The 15,625-nt window shown below is 40.1% G+C and overlaps 2 protein-coding genes across 2 annotated transcripts; one reads left to right on the forward strand and one right to left on the reverse strand.

The window, feature by feature from the left end:
- Positions 1-66: 66 nt before the first annotated feature.
- On the forward strand, positions 67-3,656 carry cipca (CLOCK-interacting pacemaker a). The gene is made up of 4 exons (XM_020919734.2): positions 67-223; positions 614-746; positions 1,082-1,254; positions 1,644-3,656. The coding sequence occupies exons 2-4, from the start codon at positions 650-652 to the stop codon at positions 2,412-2,414; spliced, it is 1,041 nt and encodes a 346-aa protein (XP_020775393.1). The 5' UTR covers positions 67-223; positions 614-649; the 3' UTR covers positions 2,415-3,656.
- A 255-nt stretch (positions 3,657-3,911) lies between these two features.
- Positions 3,912-7,948, reverse strand: zdhhc22 (zinc finger DHHC-type palmitoyltransferase 22). Its single transcript, XM_020919302.2, is given in 4 exon segments — positions 3,912-5,417; positions 6,028-6,211; positions 6,213-6,586; positions 7,858-7,948. Coding segments are annotated over 3 exon segments (834 nt in total). The 5' UTR covers positions 6,585-6,586; positions 7,858-7,948; the 3' UTR covers positions 3,912-5,139.
- Positions 7,949-15,625: the final 7,677 nt, after the last annotated feature.

Below are 15,625 nucleotides of genomic sequence, written 5' to 3' on the forward strand. Positions count from 1 at the left end.
TAATAAAAACCCCATGTTTGTAATTTAAAATCTGTAGCTTCCCTGGCAGACACCATTCAGGGCAGAGTTACACCGCAGAGCGCAGCGTCTGTGGTCGAAGTGAACGTAGCAGCAAAACGAACAGGGAAACTGGCGACACATCATTTTGATGCAAAAACCTAGTTAGTCGCAGATCTGACGACTTGTTTAAGCAGAAATCCTGCCCTAAGGACTTTTCCTGTCGGTAAGTTCTGCTTAAAACTGCGCGATTGATTTGCCAAACTAAAATAGCATCCTGTGCTACACGCTAGCTAACGGGCTCGGTAGTAAACAATTCGCGTAACCATTCACCGATCGCTAGTTCTTCCTCAAAACAACTAAAAGCTTGTGATGGGCGTCATATTACAGTAGGTGTTAAATGGTTCATATTGTTTTGATACCAAAATTGATCTCATGATTTGTGCGCACTTTCGTACCGTCTTTCGTTACCGTAAAACGCTGAATCGCTGCAAACAGAAAAAATCACGCGCACGACCGTAAAGCTGTGTAGCATCATTATCTTATTTAAATTAATGTTATGTATTACGGTGAATGTCCATACAGAGGCGTATGATCTTAAAAATCCTCCCCGCAGGTGTATTGTAACGCTGACCTCCCGCACGGAGCCACAATGAGCATTGGCAGCGGCAGACACAGGACACCGTCCTTTACAATGGCAACGCACCTGGGAGCCAAGTCTGACATGGAGCGGGACTCGGGCTTCTCTGGTAAGAATGACAAACTTACTACTAATGTATGGATTAGTATTGCTCACTCATGTGCCAATTTTTAAAGTTGTGTTTTTCAGCACAACAGTTTGTGTTTTTCAAAAGTAAAAAACAAACAAATAGCAATTTAATCAAAACTAGAGATCTCCGTCATTCTTTTTCATAGAGTAGCTCATATGGGCTTACATTTTCTTCATACTGTGTGAGGCCTGACCTGAATCCTGTTCATCAGGTTGATGGTGTCCGTTTACAGACGACCTACAGATATGGATCTACATCTGCTACTGTTTTTATTGCGCTTATGTTACTGTGCGCTGCCTCTCTCCTCTCATCAGATGCGAGCTCAGAGTACCTGAGTGCAGTGGAGCTTACAGACACAGAGGAGTCAGGGAGACATGGCCAGACCGTGCTGAACCAGGATCCAGCTGCTCAGCAGGTGGCTTTGATGGGTAGCTCTTATGCTGGGGTGTCTCCGATGATAATTATGAACAACTTTCTTCTTAAACAGGTAATACCTCTTTTGGTTTCTTGAACAGATTGTCACATTGTATTTGAATTTGTTGCTGTGTTAAGTGTCTTGTTGGGCCGGTTTTCGCCTCAATATTTTATATACACTTGTAATAAGTGACATTAACCCACTGGCATTACAAACTTGTTCATTTATTCTTAATTACAGATGGCCAAGTTATTGATGTTATAATTAGGTGTTTTAGTTCTAGTTCTCAGAAAACAAAAGAGTCTCTCAGTTGGGTTGCCAGTTTCAACTTCTAAATTCAGCTGGTTTAAGCCTAAAAGGGCTCTCTGAATAGCTGCAGGTGCTGGGGTCTTAGGCAGTGAGGACTGAATGTATTTTATTTTAATATATATATATATAAATACGTATATTTTTCCCTCTAGCCTTCAAACATTGCCACATCAGAGAAGCAATGGGGCATTTCCTCTCCCATGGAAGTGATGCCTCAGTCACAAGTGGTTCTTCTTCAGCCTATGCTATCGAATGGCAGCAACAGCACCCCAAAGGCAGGTTGTGAAAATGGTCGACAATCAAGAAGCTACACACCTTTCAAGTCTTATCCAAGAATCGCTCCACACCCAGGGGAGCATCTGTACAAAAGGGCGGGATCCTCCAGACTAAGAGGGTCTTCTGAAAATGACGGGCGACAGAGAAGGCACCATCACAGCCACAGAATGTACAGTGCTGCTAGCACACAGGCCACACTGCAGACTTCAGTGAAACAGAATAACACAACAGTGAATAACCAGGCTCCAGTCACTGAACCACAGGGATGTGACAAGGCTCCTACACCGCTCACAGGGTTCAGCTCTGTGTCCTCCTACACACAGGAATTCCAGGCCGCCTTAAGTGACATCTCCGTCAGCACTGACAAAGATCCCTCCGCCAATGACTGCAACAAACTGAAACGATTCAGCAATACCTACAACATCCTCAGCAAGTCGGGCCTTTTGGGGATCACTATGCGGACGAAGCAGCTGATCAAGGAGAACCGGCACACGCAGAGCCAGCTGCAGCAGCTGCAGGAGCAGACGTCTCTTCTGCTGGAGGCTCTGAGCAGTGGAGACGCCCAACTGTGGACTAAGCTCCAACTGTCTCTGCAGGACACAGAGAAGGAGCTCAGCCCAGCTAAGAGCCCTGTGCTCCTACTGTGATGTCACACACAAGGCCATGGTTAAGGGAATCCTCCAGTGTTCTCCAAGGTCTTAATCAGATGTTATTCCTAAATAGGGCTGGGTACCTTACATGCTTTTCAGGCACCACTACTTGGAACACTACCTGGTACTGGTACTTGAACAATATGTTTTTCTGTACCTTTTTGTGTATTCATTATGAAGAATAACAAATAAGAATTATAATGTTCATAAATTCAATTTAATACAATTTATTTATCATTCATGTATGGTCACATTGCCTACTTATTAACAGTAACCTCTTAGCACACAGTAAGCATAAAAACTTTAAAATATTGTTCCTTTTAAACAGTACCCAGCCCTATTGCTATTTCAATGTTTATATGTTGTTTAATGTTAATTGCCATGAGTTGTATTATAGTTTGCGACGAATAAACTAAAATATTTCTGCTGCGGTTTGGAAACTGTTTCAAACCTCTGCCTTAATATTTTTTGCCTTTTGCCAAGAGGCTGTATGCTTCTTTATAATCAATAGTTAACCACATAAAGGCATGCCTTTCAGCACAAGAGTGGGACAATTATCTGTTTTCTTTACTATTGCTATAACATCTGTTCAGATTCCTGCTGAAGCTTGTTTATTTGCCTCATTTGGAGTCTACATTGAGTTGTGTTCATGTCCAGTAATGTATCAGACTGAGTTATGTATGTTTACTGAGCTTGCTGCTTTTCTGTCTGTGTATTTATTGTTGGAATAATATTGACCTTGGTAGCGAGGTGCTGTAGCCATATACTGTCGTTTGTCACTGAGACTTAGTTGCCCCTCGTCCTTTCTGCTTTGGCCCACTTGTGATGGGGCTACAGAAATGGCATCTAAATCCTAAACAACGTGGTACAAACTCCTGCACTTTAAATGGGATTTGGTTATGTACTTGTGTTGACTGCTTCAGCTTCAGATTATAAAATGTGTAAACTGATATTTTCTAGTTGCCTGTGCCTTTAGAGGATGTTTTTATATCAGTTCTGGTTAGAAATGAAACAAGATGTATGGGGCAAAGAGGTAGCCTTGGATATGTTATATTAACGAGCATTTCAGTATAACTTTATATTACTTATTTTAGCTACAAGTGTAATTATCGTTAAAAAAAGTTTATATATATTATAAATTGATGTTTTACTACTGTGTTTTGCACTTGCTAGCTTGTTTGAAAAAGCTTATGTATTGTGATTTTTGTTAAATTATCTGATATAAAACTGCTTCATTACTGTCTTTGTCTATTGAACTCAAACACAAATATTTACATACAGAAATACACAGAAAAATAGAGACATAAAGGTTTTAATAAGCCACAGAGAAACATGTCCCTTATTAGTAACAAAAGGCTCCCATAGTAGCAGGTTATTGAATAAATACCTCACCTTTATGTAAGCACACTTCAGTCATGGCACACTGTGATAATACCCTGCTGCCTAATACTGCTTTACAAGGCAATGTACTATTAGAATGGAAAAATGGGCAGTTTGATGCTGTGAGACGGTACGTCTCTATACAAGCCCTTAAGTTATTAGAGCATTACAAAGTATACAACTTGTGCAATTCCTTATCCTGAATGTGCTATGAAATAACCTAGATTTAAAAGCACTTAACATTATAGCATATATATTTATTTAATCCTTAAATATAGGTATTGGTGATATAAATATTTGATCATATGTGTTTAAAATCTCAAAATATTGCCTTAACTAAGACATACACACAAGTAAATTAAAGATTGTAATGGTTCCTTCCTCAAAAGAAAGGACCAAACGCTAACACAATAATCAAAGTTCATTTGTTAAAAAGTGTACCTCTTACCTATTTCACAGCTGCACAAAGTATTAAGATATTCTCACAATCAGTCAATGTAAAATCAGTGTTTTAGCAACAAACTCAATATATGGCCATAGAGTTTATCTAACTGACAAATGAAACAGTGTGGGAACTTCAAGGTGCACTATGTACCACTTCAAATGGAAAGTCTGTCACCAGCTTATCCCCATGGAAATGTTTTTGTTTGGTGTGGAAAGTTCCACACTATAGCATTAAAATTAAATAACTTGAATTTATCACTTTACTTTTTTTTTAATCAGTAATTGAACTTCTCAGAATGGTATCTAAAGATAACTGCAAAATACAACATAATTCAGGTGGGTAGTACTCAGTTACATTTACCTGAGTAAGTTTTTAAGAAAATTTTACTTTTCAGAGTATTTTTCTAGCAGAATACCTTTACTTCTAATAATAATGATAGTAATACTTTGATTGAAGTAACAGTACTCTTACTTACTTACTTACTTACTTACCCACATTGTGAATAAGTCTACAAGTGACAAAAGCATTATGTTGACAATATGAAATGATTTGAACATTTGTGTTTCTTCCACGGCTCCTTCTTACTTAGTTTTCCTAATTTTTGTGTTAATAATTTATATAAAAAGGAAAATAAAATACCAGATTTTTGTACATGTTTTGTTCTTCAAATTAAATCAACTTAGACAGTTACTCCTAAAATTACTTTTAACTGAGGAGTACTTTTCCCAAATACTTTTGTAGTCTTACTAGAGTGAGTCTGGACCACTACTTTGTACTTCTATTTGAGGAATATTACTGTGAAGTAATGTTACTCTTCAGTAAAATTTTTGGCCATCTCTGTTACTGAACACTGTATAGTTTCCATGTTGTGCAATAATAAACATACAGTATGCTGAGTTAGTCTTGTTTGAGGTCCTCTGTCTCTTGTGAGCTCATCTCCACAGTCTGAACGGGCAGAATGAGACCCAAAATCCAGCGCGTCCCAAACACGTCCTTTAGGTTACTCCTCCAGGGGCTGTGATTGTCCACCAGCTCCCCCCTCTGCATCTGGCACCAGGTCTGCCCCCGAGCCACCAGGAGCACCTGCTGACAGCAAAAGCCTGCACACACCAGCCCGATGCCCAGCCACACGTACAACATCAGGACCAGGAAGAGCTGCAGGCCTGAGATACTTCCTGTGGGGCAAGAGAGATAAGTGAGACAAAGGTGAAGCATGAAAGCTTTAATGTCATTTGTAGGCGGTCTGCATTTGACCCATCTTTCAGTAATACTAGGGCAGCCACCCAGAGCACTGACCCTTCATCACATCTTTTTCTAGGTTTCACCTCAGGAGAGTCTCGGATACTGGTGAAGACGGTGTGTTTTTAGGTTGATGGGAAAGCCTGAGTACCCACAGAAAACCCATTTGGACAATAGGAGCACACAGTACAGCAATCCAACATGTGTGAGGCAGGGAGGTTACCACAAAAATACTGTTTTGCCATCAATTTCCAGTTGTTTTATAATTTCATGGACTCCATATTTGGTAGAGGTAAGCTACTACTTTAGCCACAGCTGCCGTGGGGCAAACTATTACCAGCAGTCTCCCATCCAAATACTCTCTGTTTAACTTCTGAGATGTGACAAGAAAAGTTTTTGTCGAGGTCTGGCCACACCAAAAATGTGGGTCATAACTTAACAGAATTTAGTGATGCTAGTGATGTATCAATATCTAGTTACTCAAAATTAAAATTTTAAATGCATGTACTTAGTTATTTCCCAAGACTGAACAAGATATCTTCTTACCCATAAAGAAGTATCCTGTGGAGAGTGGGAGCAGAGTGAGGAAAGTCAGAGGATTGTCAAAGGAGATGGAGTACTCCACAGTGAGGAAGGCCACCCCGAGCACCAGCGAGTACAGGCAGGTGCAGGACGTGTATACGCAGAACATGATGAAGTAACGCATGTTCTTGTTGCCGATACAGTTCCCAGGTGAAGAAGCAGTGGTGGTCCCGTTTGAGAATGACCTTCTTGCACAGTTTGCAGAAGTGGCGGCCGTTCAGGAGGTAGTGAGCGTCCACCTTGTCGGAGCAGTGAGGGGAGCACACGGGCACCGCGCTCTCATTGGCGCTCTCGGCTGGGTATTTGATAGTCATTACGTAGTTGCCCAGCGCATTGAACATGAGGAAGAGGAAGGCCAGGATGTGGAGGGTGGTGGAGCCCCTCAGGGTGGTGTCCGCACCGGGGAAGATGGTGGGGATGAAGAGGCAGAAGTACAGGATGAAAGTGACCACAGTAGCCACGAAGAAGTAGGCAGGAGCAACAGCATTCAGGAGTCTCAGCTTTACCATCCGGGTGAACATACCTGAAGCAAGAAGCAAGCACAAAACATAATGTATTGCAAGTGAATTATTAAATAATTGTGTTTATAGATATTGGCATACATAATTAAAATTTAAATCACAATAATATGTAAGTAAGATTCCAGTCTGATCTTTAAAGGGCAGCTGTCTATTTTTTGAGGTTGTTTCTCCAACAAAAAAATACCTGGAGTTGTGTTTTGTTTCATTCACACATTTTTAACCCTGCACATTTAGACTGAGTTCTTCTCTCAGGCAGAAAACACTCTGTTCTAACTTGTGATGTGCCTTTTAAGCTTTGGAGACATAGACAGACCAGGGTTTTTCAAACATGCGTGAATGAAACTAAACACAACTCCAGGTATGTTTTTGACGAGGTACCAACATTTTAACATGGCTTAAAGCTCAAGAGTCAATTTTGCATAATATAGGGCACCTTTAATCTTGGTGTAGCATCAGAAAATAAAAAGAAAGCTTAATTAAAGGTGCACTATGTAACTTTTCTGATTGAGTGTACGATATGGGGACATTATTAATTTTTAGAATGTACCACAATATGGCATTGTCTCCATGGAGACAAGCAAGTAACAGGTCAGATCTATGGAGAGGTTGCATATCTTTCTTTATGTATTTTTGAGCAATAAAACACCTATAATTAAATACATGCAAAACATATAGATTTAATTCCATACTGTGAAACATTCCAGACAAAGCACATGCAGGTGTCTAACCCATCATTAGAAAAGTTACATGGTGCTTTAATAAATGGTCACAAATTATGGTATTCTATAAATGCAAATAAAAATGTATGAAGGACCAAATGAATAGCATGTTTTTGCCTCATAACATTTATAGGGTATAATATCATATACATGGTGGCTGGGAAATCTTAAGTCTTAGCAATTGAGAATGAATTTAAACTGATCCTTAGTGCAGACAGTAGATGTGATGTGGCTCCCTATTTCATCTTGAAAAACTCATTTTGTGAAATTGGGTCTGGGGACTCTCAGGGGCCATTGACAGGGCTAATAATACCTCAGCTGCTCCTCTGTGCTTTCCCTCTCCACAGAAACCCAGCACAAAAGCGCGTAATAACAGAACGAAACGTGAACAAAATACTGTGCAGCTTTATTCCATTATGAAGCCATGCTCGCACAAAGCAGAGCCTCGTTTCTCTACAATAACACTCCGTATGATACTGATGCTGAGGATGGCGTCAAGCCTATTTCCATGGCAACACAGCAGACAGATCCCGGTTAAGATGTGATGTTGTTACCTGCGGGTGAGGAGGAGACGCGCGGCACGGCAGCTGTCTTCAGGCGCACCACGAGCCTCTGCACGCACAGCTCACAGTCTTGCTTCTTCTTTATTCACAGCGACACAGTTGTAGAGCTCCAAAAGCCAGCCACGTCTCGTTTCATCCTCACACTGCGCGCTCCATCCACTAGTGCCGCCTGCTGGCCTGGATCCGGAGGCTGGTTTGGGGGTAGGTCAAACACAGAACATTTTATTCAAGCCATTTATTTTTTAGCCTGTTACTATTATGTAATAAATTAATATATGTTTTATTCTTATCTTTATATAACTGATTAATTATTGATTAAAAACACACAGATACACTCACACATATGATCCTCCTTGGTTCCTACTGATTTATTATTATTTTTATTAAAATAAATGGCCTTCTAAAGATAAGGCTATCCATTGTGTTGATGTAAAAAAAAAAAAAAAAAAAAAAAAAGTTTAGGCTATGCTAAATGTAATTATCCAAACAGATTAAATGTGATATAAATGTACTTTTATGAGGTTGTAACCATGTTATGACAGCATTATTGGCTCATTCGAAGTAATTTGACTCTTTCATCCACGTTTGAGTAATTCTGTATCTTGCAGTGCTCAGAAAAAAAAGTTATCTGTTTTCATCTTCCCTTATCTCCGCCCACTGTACTTGCTTGCAGTTATTCAAATGAATTACACTCTGGGTCATGCATAGTGTTCAAAACTGCCACATAGCCATTTTTTCAGAAACATCTCCTGCTAGTTGTGGTGAAATGCCAATATGAATGCATGCATATAAGTTAGTGAACAGTGAAGTATTATGCAAAGAAAAAAGCATATGTCTTCTTTAATAACCATGTCCATTTCTTGACGCTCCCTTGCGCAGCCCTCTCGCCGCACGGCCTGTATTGAGAGACGGTCCCTGGGCAGGTGGGAGTTTCTCTTGTTTCTTGCTGTTGGAGAAACACGCGTAGCAGCAGCAGCAGCAGCATCCCCATCCGCAGACGTCTTGCATCAGGAAACCTTCGTAGGTGAGATTCGCTTTTCTTCACATTTTATCTCGTGAATTTTTCCTTGAAGCTACTCGCGGGGGCTTTTTATTGCGCTATTTTTGGCGTAATCGTCTCCTTCAAGTTGCATGGCTGGAGGGTGCACGGGCTGGCTGCTGTGAGTGCTGCGGTGAGCGATAGCAGAGTCACCAACAAGCTCTGATTTACCAGAAATGCGCTTTTGTCATGTTTGGGAATGGGGATTGAACTTATTTAGCAGCGGAATGTCCAATTACGCAGCAGTGCCGTGTTGCTACGTGCTTTTTGGGGAGTGTTTCCGACAGCGTGTCAGCTTTACACCTAACCCAGACGATCTATCTATGTTCCTTATAATACCTATTGTTCATTACGTAGACGTGCAAGTCGACATCTTATTTTTCCTTCAGATACTTTTGCTGCTGTGTGTAGCCAACGCAGCCTAATTGACATGGAGATAATAGTTGTTTTTGGTAATGAGATCATTTACTACTTTATTCCTCCCAAGAAGACACAACGCCTCGTGGGTCTAGCCTGGGCAGGGTTTATCTTTATCCAGACCTGTTGATACATTGCTTTAGTTTAAAAGAGCCAATGTGGACCAGAGGTAATGTAAGGACACACGGTACTTCACAGACCCAATTTATTTCCCACAACTGAAACTCATACGATTTCTTATGCATTTTAAAGTCTGGGTGGCACTGGAACCACAAGATTGAATTCTAACTCTAGCATCTGCATGTGACTGCGATATAGCGCCATACCCTTTAAAATAATGGGGGTTTGACATTTTAGTTGTTAATTGCGTTTGCATTATCATTCATATTGGCTTTTTAAAATGTGAGCTGCGTAAAGGGCAAGTTAAAATTTGCTGTTCTTACATAAATTAACATGCAGCTATAAAAATTACAGTACCATTTTTCTACAGTTTTTAGATCTTTTTTTATTTTTTTCAAAGCTGAAGTCAGACAGCTAAGTGATCAGCATGTACCACACAAACATGAATATTTAAACAGTCAGGCTGAGATTGCAAGAGTGGATTTCATAGAGTTACATGGATGCATATAGCAACAGCTGTAGAAGCCGGTGAAACGTTTGATAGAATGTACAAACACGACTGTGAGGAGGTCGGTTACTGTGCATGTGTGTGTTTGTGTGTGTGTGTACATGCGTGTGTGTGGTTTGGTGAGGGATTTCAGCACCACGAGCAGGTGGACAGCTCCTCCTGCGCCCTATGATCAAACAGAGGAGCTCCAGTGCACAGGTGCATGCGCGATCGAACTCTCCTCTGACACCCAACACAAACACAGAAGGCAAAGTGCATTGTCTGTGGAGCTGGGTAAACACTGCTTGCATGCTTTTTAATCAGGAAATATATAGATTAAGTTGGTGATGACAGGTGGAGTTGTTAGTGATGTGAAGATGAAAGGAGAGAAGGATGTGTTTAACAGGGGGAATAATCTCTCCGTAGGTGGCAGGAGGAGATTGGAGAAAGAAGGGGAGACTGCTTCTGATCTTAATTACAACTCAAGCTAAAAAGGGGTGATGGTGTTGTGATGTGTTTTGTAGGCTGCTTTCCTTCACTTACTTTCATCCAATGTGTGTGACAAAGTGTAGGCTCCCTTGTCTCAGTTGAAAGTAGCTGAAGCTTGTAAAGAAGGTTAACATACACTTGTATCTGATAAAAGGAATTCTGATAGTCTCTAGAACAGGGGTCTCCAGCCTTTTTCCTCTGATGACCTACCTTCATGAAACAAAAAATGCAAAAGAGCTACTCATTTTAGTGGTTGCAAGAAATTGAATAAGCAGAAGAGCTATGGCAAGCTTTAGACGGGGTACAGTTAGTTGCGTATTAAACATAAACCATTACCCATTTATTAGTGCATAAGTTAGGCCTCAAAATGGCACATTTACAAGGAAATAAATCAGATTTTTGTTAGTAAGCACAATACATTTAATTCACATATCCTCTGGCGAGTTACTTTAAAGGGGGTGGAGAGCTACTGGTTGCTCCCGAGCTACAGATTGGAGATCCCTGCTCTAGAAAATTGAAGACAGAATTAATTTTCTACATTACTTTTAAAAAAATTATTAATTAATTAAGGCTGTAAATGACTAAAGAAACTCTTGGTTGACTAAAGACATGTCCTGCTGATCAATTAGTCGACTGAAAGGGGGCTTGGTAAAAGTTCTCAAAATTATCACATCTGTATCTCTGTGTATCTGACCCAAACTGCACTCACCACCTGCACAGGAGTTTGTGCAAAAACAACGATTTATATAGAAAAAAGAACGAGAATAACGTTTTTTTTTTTTTATAGAAAGACAGATTTGTGAATCAAGGGTTTAATCTGCTAATCTTTTTACTTATTTATTTCATATGGATATAGTAGTTACATGGGACAAATCAGATACTGTACATTCATTTTTGTACAAGTGTTTTGTTGTGAATACCAAAAAATACCAAATCTTCAGCTAACTCATGCACTCACTAGGTCCTCCTTTCTGCTGTTGTCCCATATAAAAATAAAAAAGTAAAGATAAGTGGACTGATACAAACTTTGGTCGACTAAGACACAACTAAAAGCAAACAGCTCTACTATTGATGCAATTTCAAATGCATCTGTGTACTGGGGCACACAGGTTTCAGTCTGTTCCAAGGTTTTTGAATTGGATTTGTACTTTCAGTGTGATAGTGTAGAGCTGTTTATGACTGCAGAACTGGAGATTTTGTGCTTAGCAAAACAAAACCCGACCACAGATGCAGCATATCTGAGTACACCACGTCTTTTGTTGATGAAGGACTGAAATGACTGGAAATTTTTTGTTGACATGGGACCAGGGAAACAGTTTGCGTTAGATCTGCGGTTATGAATGATAGACCAGCTTGAACACACAACCCACGTCTTTAACAGATTGCTTCCTGCGCATCATGGTAGTAGTGTGATAAATACTTGTGGAAGTAGCTGCTTGACAGAAACACTGGATACATGCAGAATTAAAAAAGTAAATTAGAAGTAGAGTTAGCTGAGGTTCTGGGCGCTCTGTCTATCATTTGTATTCCACCTGGAGTGTGACGGAGCAGTTAGTACCAGAGGCGCTCTTTGTTCTTTTAGAAGTTTCAGGAGAGGAAGAGGAGGCTGCTGCTATTTGAAATGCCTGCTGTGAAGTCCCTGGCTTTTCCCCGGGGGTCTATTCTGCCTCTTCACTTACTGAAACGGTGGGAAATTGTGTTGGCAGAACCTTAAAGGCACTCTACCTGATTTTCTACTTTCTAAACCATGTGAAAAACAGAGCTAGAGCATTTTAATTGTTTGCGAAGTTATTCTTCACTTCACTAATGCATTGCTAACAAAGCACCAGCCTTACTCTTTACAGTATCTTATTCTTTCATTGTAGCCACAGGTGTCCTAGGCCAGACTGACAGACTGACAAAGCTGTCTATCTGTGCCTATCGGCCTCTCCACACATCACTTTCATACTCAGCAAGGTGGGTGAAGTGTCTTACAAAGACATAGGAACAAAACTTGGTCCAAGTGGGAATTGATCCTCCAAACTTTGGGCTGAAAAATCACTGCTTTAACAATTAAATTAGATGCAGACAGCGCATATCAGTCTCATTTTGACAAGAGCTGTTTTTACTTTATATCTGTAATGGGACTAGGCTGATTCATTAGACGGTTTCACTTTGTGGAAACAGTCTGACCTTGCAGCATTAGAATTCATTTGCGCGACGGTAGGCGGGTACTTTTTTAATTTAACCAATCACTGCTATTTGGTCATGATGTATATAATGCGCCGCTAACGGGGCTAACTGATTTATTAAGCTTTTCCCAAATCCCACAGGAAGAAGGGCAATAACGTCTTTCTCCTTGATAAAATTAACCAAACATTAAATCCTCGATTAAATTAAACTTTAAATCCTCGATCTCAGGAATCATTGTCAGCACAGAATGTTTGACTCTTGGCTGATTGGCTGGTGCCCGGACTCGCACTTCCGGGGTTCTAGCAAATCATCTAGTGTATTTCGATTCCTAACCTAGTCGCTGGAGAGAAATGAAACTGAGCGGAGGTGGCTAGGACAAGACAGGTTTTACTTTTAAAAATTGAGCCCTTGGGAAGTTGGGTTTGTACATTTTCAAAACTTATATTCAAATACATTCAACTTGTTTATTGTTATGTTTAAATCTGATAAAGCAAGTAATACAGAGACATTATCAGTGTTGCAAGGCAGTCAAAATATCTTGATTTCCAAACCATTGCTCATTACCACTGAATGAGGGATTACACACTGTCTTATACAATATAATAATGTCATTTGGCAAGTTTGTCAGAGTAGTGTTGAAATCTTGTAAGGATGCTGAGTGCACACTGGTCGTGCTGATAGTGGTTTAGAACAGCAGATCACTTCCATATCTGTCATTCATGCCAGATGGGCCTTAATGAGGACTGGCCTGGGCCTCAGACAGCACAGAGAGCCACACATCCCTAAGGACCTTCTGAGCATGTGCGGAGCAGGAAGAGGAGGAGGTGTGGCATAGTGGTGGCTAATCTCTGTAAGGAGCGAGGTTCATGTGTACTGAATCTAGATAGACTCCAGCTAACTGCATGTGAGAATGGATTTACATACTATTTTTACCTCTGTTGGTCTGATGGGAGCAGTGGATTTACTAGCTCAAAAACAAGACACTAGACTAGGGTTGTCAAAGTGTTGAACATCAGAGTAAAACTAGCAAAACAGATATAAAACCAAATGGGAATATAAAAAGAAAATTCTACAATTTAATGTTTGTTTGCTTTTTATTATCATCGTGCTATTGGAACTGGTGTTGGGTAATGAGTCTATTCCTTAGTATCGAAATTGAGTTTTTTAATATTGTGACAACACTACTGGACAGCAGGTGTAAGATCAAAACACGTGCAGGTGCAGTGTCTAATATGGTTCATTTGCTTCCTGTTTATCCTGTTCAAATAATTGGATTGGTGTACAGATTGACCGCTCATCACATTATGGGTGGGCAATATGCCAAATACAATTTCCTTGAGGCAGGTCACAATTTCGATTTTTTCGTAATTCATGTTTAAACTTAATATTGCTTTGAAACGGTATCCACAGTCACATGCTTCTTCTTAATTTTCATACTTGGAAAATTGGTTAAATCTACCTGTCACTCACTCAGAGCTAAGGTTGGCAAAAGTATCAAAAATCAAATCTAATTCATACAAAAAATAGCATTTATTCTAGATAATTATTTAAGCAAGTAACGATACTGAAAAAACATGACTGGTTGAAATTTTACTTTTCCTGAACAGTTTAATTCTTCATCAGAACACAAGGTAACACCAAATCCTGATACTATTATACTAGTGTTTGGGTATCAAAACCGGTATCGAGCATCAAGATTTTTGTTATCTAATTGAAAATGAGTTTGACATTTTAATATTGTGACAACACTCATCTGTAGTTACTTGCTTCTTGAAAGTTCATTGAAAATTGTCCACTGTCTCCACTGAGAGCATGTACTACATTTAAGAGAAAATTTGTCAATCACAAATCATTTATGTCAATTTAACAAATAGCATATCATCGCTATCCAGGCTGGCGCCACCTAGTTCCTCCACTCAATTTCATTTCTCTCCACCGACTAGATCAGGAATCAGAATACACTAGACGGTTTGCAAGAACCTCTAAGATTGTAGACTGTGCTCCAGCCAATCAGTGAAGAGCTGTGAAGCAATGAGGTCAAACTCAAGCGCCTGTCTGGGTCCCTTTTGTGATACAGCACAACAGTAAACAAAGCGGTCGAGATGGATGTAGACGAAGCCATACATTCTGTGTTGGCAACGATTCCCGAGATTGAGGATTTAAAGCTGGAACAAAGAGAATGTTTGGTGAATTTTATCAAGGGGAAAGACGTTATTGCTCTTCTTCCTACGGGATTTGGCGCATTACATACGTCACGACCAAATAGTCCCCCCATATGTCAAATATGAACTTTTTCAAATTGAAATCTTTGTTGATCTTAATAGACATACAGTATTTTCCCAAGCAGAATCAAACTTACAATGTCTTAAATGGAAGCAGTCCAAACTATTCTGCTGCCATTCAACCACTGTATGGTAACAATCATTTTCAAGGCTACAGACTCATTGTCATGCTCAAATTACATGCCCTGCTATACATACACATACACACGTCCTTGTCAGTCTGCGAGGAAAATAATAATGCGTGGAAAGCTAATTGCAAGTCACAGTGCAGAGTCTTTATGTTGGAGCAATGGAGCAATCAGGGCGACCAAAACAGGCTAATCATTTCAATTTGAACCTCTCTTTGTGCGCGTGTCATATCCTCTGCCTCGCGCTTCTGAATAGTTTATTATGAAAACCCCGGGCGCAGTCATCAGTCTCATTTGTGCGCATCTCCTCATCTTTCTCCATTTACAATCACTTCCCCAGTAACCCCCCAGCTCCGCAAGCCCTTTGAGATGAACTGTCGACAGGCTAAATGTCAAATCTTCCCTCCGTGTGCAGGTGCGGCTGACAGGAGCGTTTGGGCCTGTCACGATAACGAATTCTGATGTTGAGAAATATTGCTGAAGTAAATATAGATGATTAATATGATATTGAGACTAGTTATGGCACTGACATGTTAACCCCAGAGCAAGATTTAAAGGTGTAACTTTTTAGTTGGGGGTCTGTCACATTCTTGTTTCTATGGATATGTCATTGCTCTAATTAGAA

This window comes from Boleophthalmus pectinirostris, unplaced genomic scaffold (genome assembly GCF_026225935.1).
Source record: "Boleophthalmus pectinirostris isolate CB_2022bp ecotype Guang Dong unplaced genomic scaffold, ASM2622593v1 HiC_scaffold_10, whole genome shotgun sequence".
Lineage (NCBI taxonomy): Eukaryota > Metazoa > Chordata > Actinopteri > Gobiiformes > Gobiidae > Boleophthalmus > Boleophthalmus pectinirostris.

Excerpts from the sequence above, each read along its gene's own strand:
- cipca (XM_020919734.2), top strand. The coding sequence starts at position 650 with ATGAGCATTGGCAGCGGCAGACACAGGACACCGTCCTTTACAATGGCA. Across the intron at positions 747-1,081 it reads GCGGGACTCGGGCTTCTCTG|ATGCGAGCTCAGAGTACCTG; the intron begins GTAAGAATGACA and ends TCCTCTCATCAG. Across the intron at positions 1,255-1,643 it reads ACAACTTTCTTCTTAAACAG|CCTTCAAACATTGCCACATC; the intron begins GTAATACCTCTT and ends TTTTCCCTCTAG.